The sequence below is a fragment of the Dermacentor variabilis genome, chromosome 4 (assembly GCF_050947875.1).
Source record: "Dermacentor variabilis isolate Ectoservices chromosome 4, ASM5094787v1, whole genome shotgun sequence".
NCBI lineage: Eukaryota > Metazoa > Arthropoda > Arachnida > Ixodida > Ixodidae > Dermacentor > Dermacentor variabilis.
Genome location: NC_134571.1, coordinates 28,771,877 through 28,795,249, shown reverse-complemented (window position 1 = coordinate 28,795,249; position 23,373 = coordinate 28,771,877). Strand labels below are relative to the sequence as shown.

The window sequence follows — 23,373 nt, the reverse complement described above, 5'->3', positions numbered from 1 at the left end:
TTGACTAAGTTTCAACATTTAATTCGCTCACGACTTGTCGACTAATCGTATTATTATTCTTTTTTGGGACTTTTACAGTGTTTTTCGATATTTGTTGGTGTTTTTAGTGCAGTTGCCTTATGTTCTCCTAATATGTACTAATGTTTTCTCTGTAATAATTGTGACCTAATTATCTTGTATGTTAACTATGTTTCACTGTATTATTACTTCTGTTAACCTCTCTTGTTTTTAGTATGTACAAACTACAACCAGTGCTTGTGATTGACCCCCCCCCCCCCCCCATGTAATACCCTCGTAATGAGGGCCTTTGGGGGTATTTTGAATAAATAAATTTGAATAAAACGTGGACTGTTGAAATACCATCCCAGAAGCCTCGAAACGCTTGTTTCGTGCGAAGAAGAGACTTATTTTAAGAGAAAATGCATTCTGAAGCATCCGTGTACCTCTAGCGCAGTTCAAATCACCCACCCTCTGATCGAGGAGTATTGACGTCATGGTCTCATAGTGACGTTGCGCCGTCAGTGAGTAAAGCGGCTCCCGCAGATGGCGCTACGGCTTTTCTGCACAAAACGTAAACGCGCGGCCAGAAAGAGCCAAGACAGAGCTGAAAGCAGCGTGAAAGCGGAACTATGGTGGCTGGCGGAAGGGAAAGCGCACGACGATAAGCTGGTTCTTTATTTTAGGACGCTGTTACGTTTCGCCTACGACGCGCGGTATAGCCGGCGCGGATGCAACGGACGCCGGGGCTTCATTCAAAGCGGCGGACATTTTGGCCCGTTCAGCGCTGCCGTAACGCTTCCTGCCAAGCGCGTCCAGGCATGTTTCAATGCCACGTGTCTTCGTGTGTGTGTGTGTGTGTGTGTGTGTGTGTGTGTGTGTGTGTGTGTGTGTGTGTGCATGTTGGTGCCCACGCTTGTCAAAGCGCGGCAGCCGGGGAGAGGAGCTCCCCAACTGTGAAGCGAGGAGGTCTGACCGGCGCCGGCCCGGCGGATGCGTCACTTCTTGTCTCAACGTGTCTCTCAGCGTGTCCGTGCCCCGCCGTCACGTGCGCCCCATCCAGAGCCGTTCCTTCTTGCCCTCAGCTCCGAGAGTATAAAAGCAGCTGCCCCCGGACGCCAATAGAGAGGCTCCGATTTCTTCCGTCGAGTAACGTGCTCTCCCGTCTCTCGACTTCGGTCGACCTGACCGGACGCTCTTTTGCGATGCTAGAATAAACAAGTTGTTCTGTTAGCAGTCGACTCATGCTTTGCCAGGACCTTCGGATGCTTCCAGCTGTGCCCCAGGCCGCCAGGCCAACGCTACCCTTGGGGCTTGCGACCCATTTGCAACAACGGCAACTTTGACGCTCGTTGCAATGGATGACCCTGACAACGACACATTAGCTTGCGATGCTGGGCTCGAGTTCAGCGATTTAAGCACTGATGAACGTGACCTGCTGTTGAGGGCTCGCGCTGCCGGCGTCATTGCGTACTACTACGACGACGGCCTGCTTTGAAAGGCACTTCATGCGACTTCAGTAAGTCGGCGTTGAACTCGTAATCCTCTGGACGAAAGTGCAGCGAGCACACTACGCGATTTTTCGGCTCTTTGCCAGCGCGCTGTGGCAGAGGTGCGCCACTTAACCACTTCGAACGGAGAGGTTCACTCGTTGGCACACAGTGATAAGTAACGTTGGATTCGCCGCTGCAACTGCCCTTGGCCAAGTTCCGCGGACCGTTCGCGCATCCCACGACATCACGTGGACGTGGCATTCTCGCTGCTTGTTCCAAATGCAAGTTTCGCGAGCCAGCAGGACCACCGCAGCACGACGTGATAAAGAAACAACTGAAACTCCAAAGCGCGCGCGGCACGAAGTCGAGCGCGCAGAGTCGAGCGAAAACGAAACCTTTCGATCACCCATACTACTCAAGGGTAACATCAAAATGTTATTTTTTCTTCGAATCGAATAGAAGTAGACAAGTAGCATTTTCTTCCGTCTTATAATCTAATGATGACGATCTTTTTAATACGAGTATTTGAGTATAGTGACATAAATTATGATGAGGAGTGCTTTCGTCATCGGGCTAGTACCGGAATGTCGCTGGGGGTCTCAAACCGTGTCATGCATTTACCTCAATTTCTCGGTTACTAAAGCTCTGTTCGCGATTATATTGACGCCTTAGACGTTCTAGGGCATTGCTCTACCACTTTAACTTGACTTTCTGGTAACCTTTAGTGTCCCTTTAAACCTTGATATAACGAACTTCAATATAAAGAAATTCTCTATATACAGTCAACGACCGATTTTTCGGACCCTCTAGGGAACGTAAAAACGTCCGAAAATTCTGGCAGTCCGAAAAAATGAATGCATGCAAAAAACGCACTTTTTTTCTTTTTTTTCTCGGATCTAGAGGTAAAGGGCGAAGTACCAGGATTCCGAAACCCTGCCAAAGCATCAGTGAAATGGCTATAAAAAGAGGCATTCAAAAACTGTATGTAGCCGACTGCCGGTTTATTATGTACATGTGCATCGTCGGGCAGCCGGTGTTATTGCTGCAGTGGCTTGAAGAACTTGTTGATTGTTGTTTGGACGGCGTTCCGGTTGCATGCGATCATATTCGCCTCGATCTGAGCAAGGGTCATGTCAGCACTGTACACCAATGAAAGAGTCAATAGTGCTCGCATCAACTCGGCGCTTGCGGGCGGCGCAGGCATTGGCTCCTCATTTTCTACATCGGAGTCTTCTGAATCCCCCACAACCTGACGGACTATTTCCTCGTCAGTCAGTTCTGCGCAGAAGTCGAGCTCATTGTCAGCGTCAACAAATTGTTCAAAAGTTATTTCCGCGGGTGTGGAAACACCAGCAGAGCGGAGCAGATGCAGAAATCCTTGCTCACGTCAGCCTGCGATCGGCCGCTCACGACTTGCTTAATAACGGCAGCTTTCTTTTCCATCGTTAACCGACGGTACTGCTTTCCGCGCTTCGATGCCATCGGCGAGGACGACGAAGACGGAGTGGGGGCCATCGAAGGCAAGCGAAATCCTGAGGTTGCGAACAGTGGAGTTCGCTGACGAGCGTCGAAGCACCTAGGCTTAGCGTCGCAGGACACACTTGACACAACAGCACAACCACACACCACGCTAGCCAAAACATCCAAAACATGGCCTGCGCAAACAAACGAAATGGCGCAGCTTTGGAAACTCTGCCGGAGGCGGAAGTGCGGCGATAACATAGCCAGCGTGGCCAGACCAAATCGGTGTGTGACGGCTAGATTCGGCTAGTTGCGGTTCAAAGCGGTGATATGCTTCGGCTGCAAGTCGATTTCCTTTGCAAGGGCGCTGCGCAAGGAGCCAAAGGACCTTCCGTAGCGTCAAAAAGTCCGGAAAATTGGACGGCGGGAGGTTCGAGCGTCCGAAACTTCAGATGTCCTTATACATTGATTCTATGGGGCTCGTGACGGTGCCGCAAAGACGTCCGAAATATCAAGCATGTCCGAAAATTCAGTCGTTGACTGTAACAAAGTATTTAACTTTTCATAACCTTCTGTCCATAGAACATCATGTATTTAGAATATCAATGTAACGAGATTTTGCTTCCACCACAAAGGAAGGCCGAGGCAATAAATGGAAACTTCTGCGGATGCAGATGGCCAAATGATTTATTTATAAGTGGCTGCTTGCAAACGCACTTCTCAGATCGCATGCGGCGCGACAAGAGCGACCACCGAAGTGAAGTTGCATCATGTTTGTATAAAGTTCAAGTGCGATAAGATCCTATCCTGCCCCGTGCACTTTGTGCTTTAGGTGCAAGTGACAGTGTGGGATGGTAAGACAAGAAAGATGGTGGCTTCACGAGTGCCACCTTCCTGCTCGAGCAAAAGGAAAGAGGAGGAGGGAAGTGAGCTTGCGGTAATGCTATGAAGTGCATCCAGGGATTGCAAGATAATTCGAAAAATTCTGCGGCCTCCTTCCATGCAAGAAAAATCAATCAGTGACTGTACTTAATTGTATAAAAGGTAAAATTTCAATACAATGAAATTTCAATATAACGAAGCAAATTGCCGATTTTACCCCCATCGTTATATAGAGGTTTAACTGTATATACTGTTCTCGATTGCATGTGCCTCGTGCATTTTCTCGTTTACAGGGATATAGCGGCTGGAAATCATATCCTACGATCGCAGTTCGGCGACGTACTGAGCGTTGGTACTAAAGAATTGCGTTTTCCGGGAATGTATGAGCCGTAAAAAAATCAGCATAACTCTGTCGGGCCATTTCTTTTTTGTTCTCGATTGCGAACGTTGGCACTGGGAAAACGTACGTAATGGGAATGTATCAACAAGCTTCTACTTTATATGTAACCTTCCTGGCTTTATTGCTTGCACTGCAATTTCGTAGAGGGATTGCATTTTCTTATGCATTACTTGTATGCCCTGCCCAGAATAAATTCAAAGTATGCAGCACCTATGACAATGCCGAAAAATACCATCAATGGCACCACCTAACAATACCGTCAGAATGAGATGCTTGCCCTGCTTTATTATAATGACCAATGGGCATCATTCTTCAGCTACAATGAATCGATACATTTCAGTCTGGTGTTTTAAATTATAGGGCTTTACGTGCCCAAACCACTTTCTGATCATGAGGCACGCCGTAGTAGAGGACTCGGGAAACTTCAACCACCTGGGGTTCTTTAACGTGCACCTAAATCTAAGTGCACGGGCGTTTTCGCATTTCGCCTCCATCGAAATGTGACCATCGTGACCGGGATTCGATCCCGTGACCTCGTACTCAGCAGCCCAACACCATAGCCACTGAGCAACCCCGGCAGGTTTCAGTTCTGGTGTTACTGCAGAAGATAGAACTTCCTCTTTTGGATGACAGACTAATAGTGCACAATAATGTATTACAATTACATGCAGACTGAGATGCCCCTTCTGTGTGAAATTTGACAAGCAAGCAAGCAAGCAAGCTGGAACAGATGCATATACCTGGTGCTCCTAGTTGCATAATGTTCAGCATGGCACTAACAAGAGATGGCCCACAAAAGCCTCATGCTCTTGTGATATGCAATCACACTTGCAGGAGCACATTTTATAGCTGTGCAAGATAAAGCTGCTCTTTTAAACTAGAAACTAGTCTGGCAGACCCTGAAGTGCTGCAGCCAATGTTGCACACTGAGCAAGTGCGCAGCCTCAGCCACGCAAAAAAGTCAGTGCCACCTGTGTTGCCCAGAGATACAACATAATATGGTAAACAGCACAAGAGAAAGGGACATGATAGGTTTTATACCGTCTTAGTCCTGTTCTTGCATCATCATCATCATCATCATCATCATCAGCCTGGTTACGCCCACTGCAGGGCAAAGGCCTCTCCCATACTTCTCCAACAACCCCGGTCATGTACTAATTGTGGCCATGCCATGCCTGCAAACTTCTTAACCTCATCCACCCACCTAACTTTCTGCCGCCCCCTGCTACGCTTCCCTTCCCTTGGGATCCAGTCCGTTACCCTTAATGACCATCGGTTATCTTCCCTCCTCATTACATGTCCTGCCCATGCCCATTTCTTTCTCTTGATTTCAACTAAAATGTCATTAACTTGCGTTTGTTCCCTCACCCAATCTGCTCTTTTCTTATCCCTCAACGTTACACCTATCATTCTTCTTTCCATAGCTCGTTGCGTCGTCCTCAATTTGAGTAGAACCCTTTTCGTAAGACTCCAGGTTTCTGCCCCGTAGGTGAGTACTGGTAAGACACAGCTATTATGGCTTTTATGGCTATTATTGCATGGCTTACTACATGTCATTGAACTAACAAGCATTTTTCAGAAACCACCATAGCTCTGACAATCGTCTTCTGGTTTTCATACTTCCAGCAGTGCTATGTATGGGCGAGACCATACATAGAACTGCTTATGTGGAAAGACGTAGAAGAGATGTGGAAAAACAAAATAATGTTTCTGCACATTGCCAGTGGGCCCGCACACCAAAAACTTTCAAACAAACCAACCGTATTCTCACTAAGTCTAGTCTTCCTATACTATTCCTGCAACAAATTTCGCTTCTAACAGACCTAACTTTTACAAGCTATCAGCTTCAGCAGACAAAAATTTGTCTAGAATAGGCATGCATGTACAGCTCACTGCATGAAACTTTTTCCAGCAACTTATGGAAAACGCTGAAATAAGGAACAAACACACAAGCAGGAAGCTTTGCGCCGCAGCATGTTGCACGAAGTTGTGTCCACCATGTCGGCTGTGATGGTGAATTTTCTGGATGACTACACAAGCTGCTCACTACCATCCACCGACATCAGCCTGAGGCTCAAGGTGCCGCTATAGTCCAAGTGTGGCCTAGCCCGTGGCCTAGCCCACTTCGCTTCAAATATGTAGCAGATGGTTTAACAATTATTTTGTAGAAGCCATTGACGATGACTGTCAATGTAAGTGTGTAGCCTGAACAAACGAGCGAATGACAGGCTATGTGTAGAGACATGGCAGTGGACAGCTCGGGAAAACTGGCAGCTTTTCGGAAGCTCCACAAACTGCAATGTATTTTGTCAACACTGCTGAGCTGCCCATGTCTTGAAATTTAATGCTTCCTTAGTTTAGCTTTGCCCACTTCAGTGAGTACCTCATGCTGGGTGGTAAGTGTGTGCCCTATGACATCTCTGGGTGGTCTATTTGTATATTTATGGTTGGTTCTTTGTGCACGTGATGGCTTTGCCTAGACACCCTAGAAAGTGCTCAATGATCTGTGCATAAAATAATTGGCAAGGAGACAGAAAATTATTGATTCGCTCATGTTCATCAACACATGACTCCTTTCTTGACCCTCCCCAAACTCAAAGATTGCAGATGTGATGGTACTCCTGACAACGACTAAAAGACAACAGATGAAGAGCCTTGGGAGATACCAACAATGGTACAGACTCGGGAATACCAATGAAACTGTACTCCACAATGGAAATGACTGCATCGAACAATTGGCTGCTGCTCGTGCGAGCAGGAACTAGCGGCAGATTAATTTGACATTTCGTTTTCATGCAATAAAAATGAGAAGGATGCATTTGTCACAGCTACTATGGCACATTTGCTTTTGTCTACTCATCACTTATATAGCATCGTCGTGCTGTCTTCTCCACTTGTTATAACGAGGTCTTATTGTATATTTGGATATACGTGGCAGAAGAAACTGGTGGTGTTATCCACAATACAGTTGCATCATGTGCAATCCATTTCAATTACAGCATTAATCACTGACGTCCTTAATTTCAAGACCTCCAGCTTGTGCTAGTCCAATGTGAAAACTAACTTGAGACAATCCACCTCATTCCCCAAGGAAATGCAAAAGTGAAAAGTAAAATTTGAGATTTCATTAAATGCATAAAAGAAATAAACATTGAATTCTAAGCAACCATAACATGAAGAACTTTACTTCATATTTAGATGAAAAAAAGTCTGTGAAAGCACAAAGCTCTAAAGGATGCTTGCCAATTTCATTAGAATTAGAACTTCCTATTTCAATCGTTTCAGTAAGAACAGTAGAGACAGAATATCAGAAGTGGCGGTCTTTGTGGATTCGTCCATGCTTATCTTGCCCCCATACATCTGTAATATAATTTCTCGCACATATTTATTACATCACAGGGAGTGAGCAGCTCATGCTAAAAACCATGTACAAGAGTTTCTTGAAGGCTTGTGTAGCAAGTTAGACAGTGCATCATTGAGCATAACAGAGAGCCCTCACAAGGATAACAAATGTCCCAAAGGATTAGCACTGATTTCAGTGTAAAACGAATTGGAAAAGTTTGACCATCACACATTAGTGCATGCAAATTAATGCACATTGATGACGATTGGGTGAAATTTGTATTCTCTTCGCGTTACCTTCACATCCTGACCATTTGTGCAGATAAAAAGGGTAAGAGAGGGAAGACATGAGTGTAGACTGACTACACATTGTGCACGTTGGTGATGATCTTTATGGCCAGGCCTCACTTCGGCATAATTGTTTGGGCATGTTTCGCTAAACGAGGCTACAAGCCCTATTTTATCATTGGCTAATTTCTAACACTTCTACAAGTTGCATATAAGTGCATTTGATCATGGTGCAAATCAAGGTTCTGGAGCATTCATGCACGCTATGGTCTTCTTTCATGAAATATCTTGTAGGTGGACTTCCCACAAGTCTAAGACTGAAGATAGTGCAGCAGCATGGTGAGAGCACAGATAGGATGTACAGCTGCCGAGCAGAAGTTTAAAGCGTATATATGAGCACACCACCTTCAATCTTTCCGAGCACATGGCTGTGGCTGCTGTTTGTGATGCTAGGTGGTGCTACAATATTAATGATACAAAGTAAAAACTTTTCCACCATTCATTGACTGTGTTGCGTTTCGCCTGCGACACGTGGTTTTGCCGGCGCGACTGCGGCGGGGCGGCAGACATTTTGGCCCGATCGTCGTCGCCGCAACACTCATCGCCAGGTGTTTCCAGGCGCGACTGCGGCGATGCGACCGCCTAGGGATCATCCTCGCATTCCAGTCATTGTGCCCGAAACAGGCGATGCCAAAGCAGGGATCTCATTCCAGTTATTGGGCCCGAAACAGGCGATGCCAAAGCAGGGATCTCGTTCCAGTCATTGTGCCCGAAACAGGCGATGCCAAAGCAGGGATCTCATTCCAGTTATTGGGCCCGAAACAGGCGATGCCAAAGCAGGGATCTCGTTCCAGTCATTGTGCCCGAAACAGGCGATGCCAAAGCAGGGACCATCCTCTCATTACAGTCATTGTGTCCGACCGGCAGCGCCACGACAGGGTGCTACGAGATCGTGCTCGACATGGTGCTACGGCATCGCTACGACAGTGTGCGTCACCATTAGCCCATTGTACATTCACGTGCTCGTCTTTTGAGGGGTTCCTTCTTGCCCTCAACTGCGAGAGTATAAAAACAGCTGCCCCCGGACGCCAAAGGGAGGGCTCCGATTTCTTCTGTTGAGTGAAGTGCTCTCCCGTCTCTCTACTACGGTCAAACCTGACCGCCAACTCTTTGCGATGTTAAAATAAACAAGTTGTTTCGTTGTTACCAGTCGACTCATGCTTTGCCGGGACCTTCGGATGCTTCCAGTTGTACCCCAGGCCGCCAGGCCAACGCTACCCTTGGGGCTTGCGACCCAGGTACAACCACGGGCGTCAGCGCCGAGTTCCCAACAGATCGCACCATCGTCGCGATCCCAAACATCTGGTTGGCAGCGGTGAGATCGCCTCCGACTTCAGACAACTGTCTGCCAGCGGTGAGATCGCGACAACGGAGGCCAGCAGCGAAGAGATGCAGTTGACTGTATGCTGAGCAGCTCAACGACGATCCGGGAGCAGTGCAACGAGCCCTGTGTGACGACTGGTTGCCTGCAGCGGAACGACTGCGCGGAATTCCTGCCTGCGAGGTTTGGTGAGTGCGGGACTTTCTTCTTCTGAGCTTTGCCAGGCTTTTGTTAGTGTCAGAAACAGAGCTGGTAATTGTGGTTGTCGTTGCTGCCGGGTTAGTTTGCGGCAAGACAATAATAAGCAGTAGAGAAAGCAGCATTCAGAGCAGCCATGGATTTGAAGTCGTTGCGCAAACCGAAATTGTTGGAGCTTGCAAGAGAGTTGGGTCTGGATGTCTCAGACAAACTAAGAAAACCTGAACTGCTAAAGGCTATTCTTGAGTTAGAGGCTGAGGATGACGAGCTGTCGGAATGCCTTGAGACTATTGAGGAGAGGTCAAAAAGACAGGAGCGCGAACTTAAAGAGCAAAAAGAGAAACAGGAGCGCGAACTTAAAGAACAGAAAGAAAAAGAAGAGCGTGAACGTAAAGAACAGAAAGAGCGAGAGCAACAAGAGAAAAAAGAAGAGCGCGAACACGCTTTGGAAATGAAGCGTCTTGAGGTAGAGATGGAACGCGCTCGTAATGGAAGTCAGGCACACGGTGCAGGAGAACGCGTATTGTTCAAAATGACTGACCTGATGCGGCCGTTTAAGCTTGGAGAGGACATTGGTTTGTTCCTGGTTAACTTTGAGCGAACGTGCGAGAAGCAGGGGTTCTCTCGGGAAACGTGGCCACAGCGCTTGCTCACTTTGTTACCCGGCGAGGCGGCCGACGTAGTCGCTCGCTTGGATAGAGAGGAAGCAGAGGATTTCGACAAAGTAAAATCGAGTCTGCTAAAAAAGTACCGGCTGTCTGCGGAGGCGTTCCGTCGGAAGTTTCGGGAAAATGAGAAAGGCAGAAGTGAGTCATATACAGAGTTTGCGTATAGGCTTATGTCGAACATGCAGGAGTGGCTCAAAGAAGAGAAAGCGTTTGGTGACCACGATAAAGTTCTGCAGTGTTTCGGGCTAGAACAGTTTTATAGTCGGTTACCGGAGAACGTGCGATACTGGGTCTTGGATAGGCCAGACGTGAGTACGGTGGCTAGAGCCGCTGAGCTAGCCGAGGAGTTTGTGACGCGTCGAGCTCGCGGAGCTAAGGACGGTCAAAAGGGTGAATTTGGCTCGAAGTTTGAGAGGCCGAAGTTCACACCCATGAGAGCAAAGGGGAACACGCGTAGTGCGGATGCGAGTGGAAGCAGTGCGACCGAACCTAAGGAGACGGCGGCAGCCGAAGCCGAACGCAGAAAGCGGTTCGAGATGACGCGAGCGGGCGTTTGTTATACGTGCCAGAAGCCGGGTCACTTTTCGGCGCAGTGTCCGGAAACAACACCAAAAGTTGTGTTTTTTTCATTAGGCAGCACTGACGAGAACATGAAGCTTCTCGAGCCTTACATGCGAGACCTCCTCGTGAACGGGAAAGAGTGCCGAGTGCTTCGCGATTCCGCAGCTACGATGGATGTAGTTCACCCGTCTTACGTAGAACCCCATATGTTCACGGGCGAGTGCGCATGGATCAAGCAAGCCGTGGAAGCTCATAGCGTGTGTCTGCCGGTAGCAAAAGTGCTTATTGAAGGACCTTTCGGAGCGCTTGAGACAGAGGCGGCAGTGTCATCTATGCTGCCACCCCAGTACCCGTACCTATTTTCAAACAGGTCCGATCACCTCCTGCGCGAGAAGGGGCTTTTGTTTGGTGAAGCTAGTGTTCAGGCCTTAACCAGATCGAAGGTTCGGGAGCTCGCTGCAAAGGCGGTAGTTGCGGGGCCGACGTTATCAAACAACGAAAAAGGGTCAGAGGCGCAGCAAGCTGATATTCCGAGCACGCCCGAACTGAATAAACTTGAGTCTGTAACGTTAAAGGCGCCAGATACTGGAGAGGAAATGCCCGACACGGGAAAGTTAGAAGAGCTATCTACTGATTTGCTCATCGCGCCTACGTCAGACGGACTTGATAGGTTGCTAAAAGTCAGCCGGTCGGCTTTGATAGCCGAGCAAAAAAAGGATGGCAGCCTGGAAAACGTGCGCTGCAATGTCAAAGAAGGTATCGCCAGGAAAACTGCGCGTTTTGTGGAAAGGGGTGGAGTCCTGTACCGGAAGTATCTAGACCGCAGAGGAGTGGAGTTCGATCAGCTGGTCGTGCCTCAATGCTATCGTCAGGATCTGTTGCGCTTGTCACACGGGGGTTCGTGGTCCGGACACCTAGGAGTTAAGAAAACTAAGGACCGTCTCTTGCAAGAGTACTATTGGCCAGGGTGTTTTCGGGACGCAGACCATTTCGTGAGGACATGTGACACTTGTCAGCGGGTGGGCAAACCAGGGGACAAATCGAGGGCGCCGTTGAAATTGGTACCTATCATTACGGAGCCTTTTAGACGGCTCGTTATTGATACTGTGGGACCTCTGCCGGTAACAGCCACGGGGTACAGACACATTTTGACTGTGATCTGCCCAGCGACAAAGTTCCCTGAAGCAGTGCCGCTTAAAGAACTCAGCTCAGTTGAGATAGTCAATGCACTACTGTCCATATTTGCGCGAGTTGGTTTTCCTGCGGAAATCCAATCAGATCAGGGCACAGTGTTTACTAGCGCTTTGACGACAACTTTTCTCGAAAGGTGTGGGGTAAAGCTGCTACACAGCTCAGTGTACCACCCACAGTCGAATTCCGTTGAGAAGCTCCACTCCGTCATGAAGCGCGTGTTGAGAGCATTGTGTTTTGAACATCGAACTGACTGGGAGCTGTGTCTGCCTGGGGTGATGTTTGCTTTAAGGACCGCGCCGCATGCGGCTACGGGGTTTTCGCCAGCTGAACTGGTGTACGGTCGCTCGCTTCGATCTCCGCTTCGCATGCTTCGAGAATCGTGGGAAGGTAGGGGCGACGACCCAGTCGTGGTGGAGTACGTACTTAAGCTCCTCGAACGCTTAAGAAGGGCACAGGAGTTGTCAGGTGAAGCAATGGCAAAGGCCCAGCAGAGGGCCAAGGTTAATTATGATCGGACAGCCAGGGCCCGTCGTTTTGAGGTTGGCGATGAGGTCATGATATTGCGCACATCGCTAAACAACAAACTAGACGTGCAGTGGGAGGGCCCAGCGCGAATTGTTCAGAAACTGTCGGACGTTAACTACGTGGTAAGTCTGCCAGGAAAGCGGAAAGCACAGCAAGTTTACCACTGTAATCTGCTCAAACCTTATAGACAAAGGGAAGCAGTGGTGTGCCTGATGGTAAACGTTCCTGAAGAGCTTCCGGTCGAGCTTCCGGGACTAGGCTCAGTGACGAACAGGGAAGACACCGGTCAAGTCATTAGTGACCTTATCAGTAAAGCACCGCTGTCGCCCGAGCAGAAAACCGAACTATACCAGCTATTACAAGAGTTTCAAGGTCTGTTCTCTGAGAGGCCTGGTAGGACTTCTGTACTTACTCATGATATAGAACTTACCTCCACAGAGCCAGTACGATCCAAGGCGTATCGGGTGTCACCCCGCCAGAGCGATATTATGGAGGCTGAGGTAAAGAAAATGCTACAGCTCGGTGTTATTGAGGCAGGTGAGAGTGATTATACCTCCCCTTTGATTTTAGTTGAGGTACCGGGCAAGGAACCTCGTCCTTGCGTCGACTACCGCAGGCTTAATTCCATCACTAAGGATCAAATTTATCCGATCCCTAACATCGAGGAGCGCCTTGAGAAAGTTAGTAGCGCTCAGTTTATTTCCACCCTAGATCTTGTCAGGGGTTATTGGCAGGTTCCACTTACAGAAGAGGCTAGTAGGTATGCGGCGTTCATTTCACCAATGGGAACATTCCGTCCTAAAGTGTTGAGTTTTGGTTTGAAGAACGCGCCATACTGTTTTTCAAGTCTCATGGATAAAGTGTTGCGGGGACAGCAAGAATTCGCTTTACCGTATCTAGACGACGTAGCGATATTCTCCGCATCCTGGTCTGAGCATATGACACACTTGCGGGCAGTGCTATCCCGCCTGCACGAAGCGGGCTTGACAGTAAAGGCTCCTAAGTGCCAGTTAGCACAGGCCGAGGTTGTCTACCTCGGTCACGTGATTGGTCAGGGTCGTCGCCGCCCCTCTGAAATAAAAGTGGCCGCTGTGCGAGACTTTCCGCAACCGCGCACCAAGACCGATATTCGGTCGTTCTTAGGTGTCGCCGGCTACTATCAGAGGTACATCCCTAGGTACTCTGATATCGCGGCTCCCCTGACGGATGCTCTAAGAAAAACAGAGCCTCAAACAGTCGTCTGGGACGAGACAAAGGAAAGAGCTTTTAGCGCCCTAAAGAGTGCCCTAACAGGCCAGCCTGTGCTACGATCGCCAGACTATACAAAAGGGTTCATTGTTCAGTGCGATGCTAGTGAGCGAGGCATGGGCGTTGTACTGTGCCAACGGGAAAATGGAGAAGTAGAACACCCCGTCCTGTATGCTAGTCGTAAGCTGACCAGTCGTGAGCAGGCGTATAGCGCCACCGAGAAAGAGTGTGCGTGTCTCGTGTGGGCCGTTCAGAAATTGTCATGCTATCTAGCCGGCTCGAGGTTTATCATTGAGACGGATCACTGCCCTCTCCAATGGCTGCAGACCATCTCTCCCAAAAATGGCCGCCTCCTGCGCTGGAGCCTCGCTTTACAACAATATTCCTTTGAGGTGCGTTACAAAAAGGGGAGTCTCAACGGTAACGCCGATGGCTTAAGTCGAAGCCCCTAACGTAGGAATCAGCCTCAAAATTGTTTGTTACTGATGTTTTTCTTCCTGAGGCAGGATTTTTTTTTAACATATTGCTTTTGTTTAGTGTTTCAAAGTGATGATATGCTTTCTAGTGCAATTTTTCAATTTGTGGACGCGTTCTGAGTGATGCTAGACTACTGTAAGGAACTAGGCAGTGGTATAAAAAGGGGAAAGAGCCTGGCAGGGCTTAGTGAGGGTTGTGCCGTGCTTGCTGACTGAGCGGTTGAGTTTCAGCGTAGTTCTAACGCTTGCCGGGAACGAGAACAAAAATGTGAACTCTCCCGAAGTCACTTTGCAGTGTCCCGTGCGAACCTGAACGAGAGAACGAGGCCTTCTCTGTGCGCTGCGCTCAAGAAACGTCAAGGGACGCCCGACTTCGGTTATGAGCATCATCGAGCGACATCCCTCCGGACAGCGGATGCAGTCCCCTGTCCATCGGGATCTCCTTCCCCCGGCGGGGCGGTCTGTTGCGTTTCGCCTGCGACACGTGGTTTTGCCGGCGCGACTGCGGCGGGGCGGCAGACATTTTGGCCCGATCGTCGTCGCCGCAACACTCATCGCCAGGTGTTTCCAGGCGCGACTGCGGCGATGCGACCGCCTAGGGATCATCCTCGCATTCCAGTCATTGTGCCCGAAACAGGCGATGCCAAAGCAGGGATCTCATTCCAGTTATTGGGCCCGAAACAGGCGATGCCAAAGCAGGGATCTCGTTCCAGTCATTGTGCCCGAAACAGGCGATGCCAAAGCAGGGATCTCATTCCAGTTATTGGGCCCGAAACAGGCGATGCCAAAGCAGGGATCTCGTTCCAGTCATTGTGCCCGAAACAGGCGATGCCAAAGCAGGGACCATCCTCTCATTACAGTCATTGTGTCCGACCGGCAGCGCCACGACAGGGTGCTACGAGATCGTGCTCGACATGGTGCTACGGCATCGCTACGACAGTGTGCGTCACCATTAGCCCATTGTACATTCACGTGCTCGTCTTTTGAGGGGTTCCTTCTTGCCCTCAACTGCGAGAGTATAAAAACAGCTGCCCCCGGACGCCAAAGGGAGGGCTCCGATTTCTTCTGTTGAGTGAAGTGCTCTCCCGTCTCTCTACTACGGTCAAACCTGACCGCCAACTCTTTGCGATGTTAAAATAAACAAGTTGTTTCGTTGTTACCAGTCGACTCATGCTTTGCCGGGACCTTCGGATGCTTCCAGTTGTACCCCAGGCCGCCAGGCCAACGCTACCCTTGGGGCTTGCGACCCAGGTACAACCACGGGCGTCAGCGCCGAGTTCCCAACAGATCGTACCAGCAGTCCGATCCCAAACAACTGCAAGACTGGCGAAGTGGTCACAGGTTCAAACTACTTACACTCAGTTCTCCTTAGTGCTTCTTTCCAAGGATAACATTAGTGTTGCCAGTACCAAACTACAGGAAATTATATTGTTACGGTGCATTTAGACCGGACCTTGTGTGCAAGAGGGAGACGAAGAGGAACTGGTAGACTGTCTTCTGGAGCTGTGACCTTTGTACCAGCCTGTGCAATTACCACTAACTTTTCCCATAAGAATAGCTGTACACACATTTATGCATTGGGCTTCCGCTTCGTAATATTTGGTGGAGGTGTGGGGTACGGAGCCACAGGACACATGGCTTTTGACTCATGATCTTCGTTGGCTGCTCTGAAGGCTGCTGCTGCAGTGAAGGAGAGTCCTGTCGGTCTTCACAAGTTGTATTGGGAAGCGGTGCAAATGACTGGTAGATACGATGCCTTTTCACCTGCTTGAAACACTTGCACTCCGTGATAATGTCATAAACTGAAGTACAGTTCTTACAAATGAGAAAATTGAACCTATCATCGGCGATCTGACTTTTCAGACTCCGGCGCTGGCCTTGCGGCAAAGTGCCAGCATGTCTTGTATATAGGTGACATAGCCTTCGCCGGACATATGAACTTGTGACGTCAACTCTTCCTAGGTGACAACCTTCCGACCCAGCGGTTTTCTGAAGAGATCTCGCAGCGTCTGCTTGCAAGTACCTGAACCTTGGAGATATTCGTGGTTTTTGAAACTACACTCACGCAGTTCCTACCAAGTAAAACATTATGTTCGTCAGCTTTACTCTGGGATCCTATTTGTTGTGGCTGCTCATTCGCTCATACATCTCCGACCAGTTATTGAGGCTTGCCAACCAGTTGTCAATGATGGCGCCACTGATGCCACAGAAGGTTCCTGGATCATGCAGATGCACGAGCATGACAGTCAATGCAGATGTTGCCGAACTAGGCACCATCTCCTGCGACATTGTGGAATAACCGAAGCGGGCGCTGCGAAGCTCCGTTCGGAGTCATTACCCCGCACTTCCACCAAATGTTATGAAGAGGAAGCACACATAGCTATTCAAGCACATCACAAAAGTAGGTTCCAGTTTTGTGTTCAGCAGACTTCCACGCATAGTGTCTTGTCACTATAATCTGATCTGCTGTGGCAGTCATTTCATATGCACTGCACTTTAAAGGTTACAGCACTTGAGGCACACATACGTGCGTCTCTTCACAGTGCATATCTTTAGGGGAAAGCTTTACGCATCACAGGCTATGCTATTGAAACTCACAGGCTGCTCGCTAGTGTAGAACCGGCTTGTCTTCGTCAAAAGAGGAAGAAAAATAATAATAAAAGAAAAATCAAATTTTGTTTACTTGATATTTCACTACATAATACTATTGATCTGATGCTGCAGAAAATTGTTTTCATCTGGAATGTCAGTCTTGCCACTGTGAAAACATCAAAGCAGCAAGAGAAAATTTCAAAAATTTTACTGTTAAATAATAGTGTTTGGCCTAGCATGTGGCAACCTTTTGGCCTCACTTTAAGCAATTGCTGAAATGCTATGGGGACAATCACTCTAGTGCTATCCACTAAAAATGGTGACACACTTCGTTAGGCATAGGTCGTGGGGTTGTCCAACACAGTGTAAAACGTGCCTGGATCAGTGCTGCTAAGCTAAATTTTATTCTGCCTGTGGCCTACAGCAACAACAGTCGTTAAAAATCCTTTACACTATGCCAAATCTAGTTGTGTAACCTTGCCTAGGTACCTCGCTAATGACTGCAAAATCAACCAAACCACCCGTTGCTTTTCCCTCCAAAAGAATTATCACGACATTGCACAGACTCACCTCATTTGCTGCCGCTGTGACTGGTAAAGGCTGTTCCAACTGGTCACCAATGCCAATGGCAAGGCAAAGGTCCTTTTGAAGGTGCTGCAGGGGCATGTTGGTTGCAAAAGTGCCTTCAATAATGGCTGGAAGCAGAAGGATTAGATACAGTCAACAGGTTGCAGAGCACAGGTATTTCGCAGACAACACTTGTTGGTTGCATAAGTGCTCCAATTTGCGGAAGTGCACACAAACTGCTATCTTAATATTGAAGTCTCAGTGATGGTGCTGCTCCACTGCACCTTAATACCACTTCCATTTTTCTTTCTTTCCATTCCTATATGACGCACTTCCATTTGCCACAATGTGTCTCGCATTCTTGGCCTGCATAAATAGTTGCAGGGCCCCTAACCACATTTGAGCATTGCACCAAGACAAAAGCTTGTAGGTATGATTTAGATCATACCTACAAAGTACAGTAAAACCTTGTAAATTCAGGAAATTGGATAATTCAGACTTGCCCTCTGCTCCTGGCAGACATATGCATTATTTATTAGCATCAAACTATCATTAATTTGGACGTATTTGGCTGCACACCGGTTAATCCGGAGAACCCTCGAAACATGGTGAGCACGGAGCATCATAAATGTGCTACATGAAGAGAAAAAATGGAGCTAGCATCCAACCAAAACAAAGCGGCGGAGTTGTCAACACCATAGCCACCAATGAAGACCATATGGGAAGTACAGGAATAAGTGCTTCATGCCTATTTGGGCCATTATAGCCTTTATTCTTGCATTTACCGCAGCGCATAACACCACGTTGGCTGCGCTTCTTCGGAACTGACTTATTCACCATCCACAATCGCTTGAATAGCGACCCCGGTTTCGTTCGCAAGGGTTGCAGCAAACAGTGGTTTCGTTTTGACTCTGTGCACATTTACTGTCAATGATCGAGTTGATAGTGACCACAGTTTCGTCCACAGCAGTTGCAGCACACAGTAGTTTCGTTCCGACTCTGCGTGTGTTGGCAGCGTGCCTTCAGAAAGTGCATGGTCGCCATGCACAATCGCGAGACAGTGAGCAGCGAATCTAAGCTAAGGGCAAGCGTATGTGCGCACATCAACTTGTGTTGACAAACTTGGGACGTATTCTTGGACGATCACTTTTTAAGGATACTCTTTGCTTGGCAATATTTTACGCGACTCTAATGTGAATTAGAGTTAGTTTCATTTTATAAGTACCGTGAAAACGAGCACTTCAAGCAGGCCAGGTAAGTTACAGTACATTAATTTCGACTAAATGTGGCTACAAGAGGTTTCGTGTAGCCATGAAATCACTGTTTGTGAAACAAACATCTTGTCAGACTGGAACAAAAGTGCTTTCATACAAAGCAGCCGTGATATGGTGCATCTTCATTGAGAGGGCACTTAGCCATTGGTGGTGAGAGGCTAACTTGCACACGTATTCCACTGAGCTGTGTAACCTTTATTACAGCAGCGTTGCAGGAGAACACAAAAGAAGTGGTACATTTATGTGAATACAATTCCCCGCACAATCCTTTACATTAGGAACTGCTAGAAGCACACTACCATATTTTCCGGTGTATAACTTGTACTTTCGTATAACATGTGCTGTTCACTTTTCGTGCCATTCAAAGAAAAAAAAAAGGCATATAAATCACACCTGTGTGTTGGATGCACCTATTTTAAATGCCGGCATGGTCAAACATGATTACGCAGCTCATCACTAAATGTTGTGCTCACCCATTCTAGGACACTGAATTTTTACAAACAAAATATTCACGTGCTATGAATTTTAGTTGCGTAAAACTTGAACAGGAAACGAGCATTTATCACACTTCATTCCAAGTCATCGAAAGGCTCATCCTCAGACACACTGTCAAAAAGTTCAACCACTTTGGCCAGCAGCATTGCTAGGTTACGGTTGTCAATCTCTGAATAACATCTGTACAGGTCAGGAAGCTTCTGTGGGTAGCTTCCTATGCCATCTAACTAAAGCAGCTGTGACATTGTAAAGATTTTGATGTATGGCGTTGCCTCTACAGAGTGGTGTGCTTGGGACGAACACTTGAACAACAATCACATCCCACTTGATGACTGAAAACAGGAAGCGCCACGGCTCTCACATGGCAGCAGATGGTGATGATAATAACCAAGATGGTGCCTTTTTCTTTATAGGGGATGTTTCACGCACCCCAATGTAACACTCATATATGTGGTAATTTTTCTTATTCATTCTGTCAGTCCTGTTGATTTGACCTGTTCTTTAAAAAGGAAGGGAAAATAAAAGACAAGAAAACTACAACAGCAAGCTTGTACACATGATCTCCAATGACGGAAATACCTATATCACGGTGGCCATGATGGTGGCCTCTACCGAGGTAGCCGCGGCCTGCACTGTCTACATGGCAAGCCTTCGCTTCCCATAGTCGATCTACCCTTAAAACAAGACTTGATTTCTTTCACAATACTGTGGCACATGGACTTATGCAAACAATAAACAGCATCGACGAAAATATCCATACAAAAGTCTCGTACACAGGAAGATAGGGTAAATGTGAAGATTTCAGGCAATTACTATTCCAGTGACCAAACATTTGCACAATGTAACCTGCATTTTAATGCAAGTAATTACCACAGACAGCAAAACATTACCCAACACAACAGCAATGCAATAGTTAATAACCATTAATAAAATACAGTAGAGCCTCATTCATATGTTTTGGAAAAACTGTGAGAAAAACATATTAACTGGGAAAATGTACGATACGAATAAAAAAAAAAAAATTTGACAGACTCAACTATTGTTGACATCTATGTAATGCGAAGCACCGCGCAGATTTTTGAGACACGAGACACGAGGTTGAGCTGGTGATGCTCCGGTGGCCCGTGAGGCGTTTTATTGTTTTCCTATTGCACGTTGTTTTAGAAGGCAATGGGAAACTGAAATGAAATTGGGCTTGTGGGCGACTACGCTTCCACTTCCGACGGCACTACGCACTGTGAAACAGATAGGCGAAGATGCTTATCACAGCAGGATTGACGGTGATAGCTTTGAGTGCCGCAGGCGACGATCCTACAGAAGATTTGCTGGTAGCGGAATGAGAAACTGAATGGGCGCAGGTGTTTTCATGCGAGACGGGTGGGCAAGTGCTGCCGTGACGCTGCCGCGGCAGGCAGCTATATACTCTTCTTGGTCGCTCGCGCTTCGTGCATTTTCTTGTTCACATGGGATCTAGTGGCTGCAAAACATATCATACCAACGCAGTTTGGCGACGTACCATATTTACTCGCATAATGATCGCACCTCCGAATTTTGTTGTCAAAATTTGATTTTTTTTCTTTCCCCTGTAATGATCGCACCCAAAACTTATCGCAGCGATATGTAGCGTGCCAAGTATAGCTAATGATGATTGCGCTTACGATCAGTTGAATGCTGTCAAATAACGACTTTTGAAGACGTACCAAGCGGTCTGCATGCACGAAACATTCTTAAGCAGATGCCCCATTTCCTTCCTTTCATCACTTTACGCACTCCCATTGGGGGGCGGGGGAAAAAGCTACAATTAAACTTGCTTTGGCTTTATTGCTTGTAGGCTTCATAATGGTTTTGGCCAAAAACAACAAAAAAGGCGCCTTTCGATTCTTCTCGTCTGCACTCGTGGGCATGCAACAAATTGCGAGCAGCAACTATGGTGGCCACTTTTACACTGATACGTTAGAAGTGTACCCTATTCATACGCCAACGCTTGTAATACAGCTAAGATATTTGCCCACCCTTGGTCGAAACATGCAGTATTAAGATAGTAGTGAAGACAAATGCCGTAGTTTCTGCAGCAGGTTCGCCATGTGTTTCTATGTCACTGGCAGCTACGCGTGCCCATCTGTTTCTGTCCCCTCAAAGTGGACATGGCTATGTTATTGTCGCAAACTTGCCGATTAACGATATTATTCATTACTGATACGGAAGGAACTGTTTCAATGCACATAATATACTCATGAGAAGAAAAAAAATCGCATTTGGCGCGTTCCGCTTGCTCCACCGGCCGCCGTATTTGTTTTGGTGTCCCGCACTGTTATAGCGGCAGCCACCTGCTTGGTGACCTGTTGTCATCCCACAGCAAACACAGGATAAAAAAAATATATTTTCGCGGGAAATTTAACCCGCGTAGTGATTGCACCCCTGAATATCTGTCAATTTCTTTTTACAAGATAGTGCGATCATTATGCGAGTAAATACGGTACTGAATGTTGGGGCTGGAAAATCGTGTTTTCCGGGAGCGTATGAATGGGTAAAAAATGAACGTAGCTCTATTGGGTCCCTTTTTGAGCACTCAACTGTGAACGTTGGCACCAGGAAAATGTACGTAACGGGAACATATCAACGAGGTTCTACTGTATATACAATTATTGTGCTTCTACCATTTACAAGTTCATTGAAGCAGTAAACTTCTATACTTATTTAAGGAATTGTGCGGTCAATGGTATCCATATGCATGCACTGTTTTTTTGTGTTCTGCTGAAACACTGCAGTAATAAAGGTTACACAGTTAGCCTTCTGTGGCCAATGGCTAACTTCCCTCTAAACGATGTGGCACCAAGCCATAGATACTATATGTGGCCTGTCAAGCTTCCTCATAGAAAGTTTGTGAACAGAAAAACACACTAAAGGATACTGCCAGAACTTTTGCACTTGTACCACAGGGAGCATCAAACTCACCTTGGCCTTTCTGACTTATGACTGCTGAGTTGAGGTCGCCCAGTTCAAGTATCTCGAGTAGGTCCTTCTGGGATAGCTCAGCTCGGTCGCAAAGAGCCATTGCTTCTGCCAGACCAGCTAATGTCGTCCCCAGCAGCATGTTGAGGATAAGGCTCATCTTGGAGCCATTGCCCACCTCCCCTGCAGTGTTGCAACATAAAAAAAAAAGGCACTGCTCAATTGCAGACAGAATGGTATGCTTCCACTACTACCCTGAGCCCTGTCCCATGGTGACCATCTTTCAGCAACAACCTCGCAGACAAGCACGCACCACAATGAACCCTCTGCTCATCCACATTCGTTGTTGTACACAAGGGATGTCATGGCTTTCCGAAAAGCTTATGTCTGCTTCCGCAAGAAGACTGTTGTGACCTTAGTATTATGCAGCTAGTTCACAAGACAGATTCAAACATGTCAATATCACTGCAACCATAGGCTAGAACCATCTGTTATGGGTACTGTGAACATAGTTCATCCATTTTGACCGTGACATATGGCACCACCTTTTTGAGTGGCACACCTATAGAAAACACCCAGTTCAGATTCATTGTGGATGAAACTTGGTAAATAATGCTGGCAAATGTGGGATTACTGCAAAATGGTACCTCTGAGAAACTTGAGTGAAGATAAAACAGCAGTTTAGAAGAAAGAGTAACATATACCTCACATAACACACTAGTATAAAACTGAGCCAAAATGGCACAGTTGGACCACCACTGCACATTTGATGCTTATTTGCAAATTTCACAACAAATTCCTGCAAAAATAAAAATGTTCATGTCCATTGCCAATTTTGTTGTGGTGGGATTCAACTGTATCCTTGAGAGCATTATGAGGTTCTGCACGTAAGGGTAGCTATGTAACAAATAAATTTCCAAGGCTTGCTCAACACTCGGCTATTTTCTGGCCAACTTGAGAATCAAAGCTCCTTGGCATTGAATTCGTTGCTTTTTTTTTCCCCTCTTCACAGACATTTAGACCTTATGAGGTATGCTGTGTAATCAATTGCCAAAGTTTGGAACTCCCAATACAGCTTTCTGTTGCTCAATATGTGCCACATAAGTGTTTTTACGAACGTAAAAGAAGCCCGCAAATGCATGCAAAATTGCCGCGCGACTGGTCGCCTGAGGCACTTTGAGTGTATTTGAGGGGCTTCTTCAAAGCTTGAAAAAACTTATGTAGCGTGTATTGAGCAACACAAAGCTGTATTAGAAGTTTTTCATGTCACAATCGTCTCATTGACACTTTTCATCTAATATAATATGTGAGAAGTTGACTATTAATTAATACTAATTATCTAATTAAGTGGAATGAAAAAAATTGTCGAAGTATCTCCA

General features: G+C 47.1%; 1 protein-coding gene across 3 annotated transcripts in view; it reads right to left on the bottom strand.

The window, feature by feature from the left end:
- Ndf (Nucleosome-destabilizing factor) overlaps positions 1–23,373 on the bottom strand; it is a 139,737-nt gene that overhangs the window by 8,805 nt on the left and 107,559 nt on the right. For all 3 annotated transcript variants that reach the window (XR_012827325.1, XM_075688482.1, XM_075688483.1), the window contains 2 exons: positions 21,998–22,177; positions 17,277–17,401 (listed from right to left, as the gene is read on the bottom strand). Coding sequence is in view for 2 of the 3 variants with exons in the window: in XM_075688482.1 (XP_075544597.1) it covers positions 17,277–17,401; positions 21,998–22,177 (305 nt within the window). In the remaining variant the exon portion in view is untranslated. The remainder of the gene's footprint in view (positions 1–17,276; positions 17,402–21,997; positions 22,178–23,373) is intronic.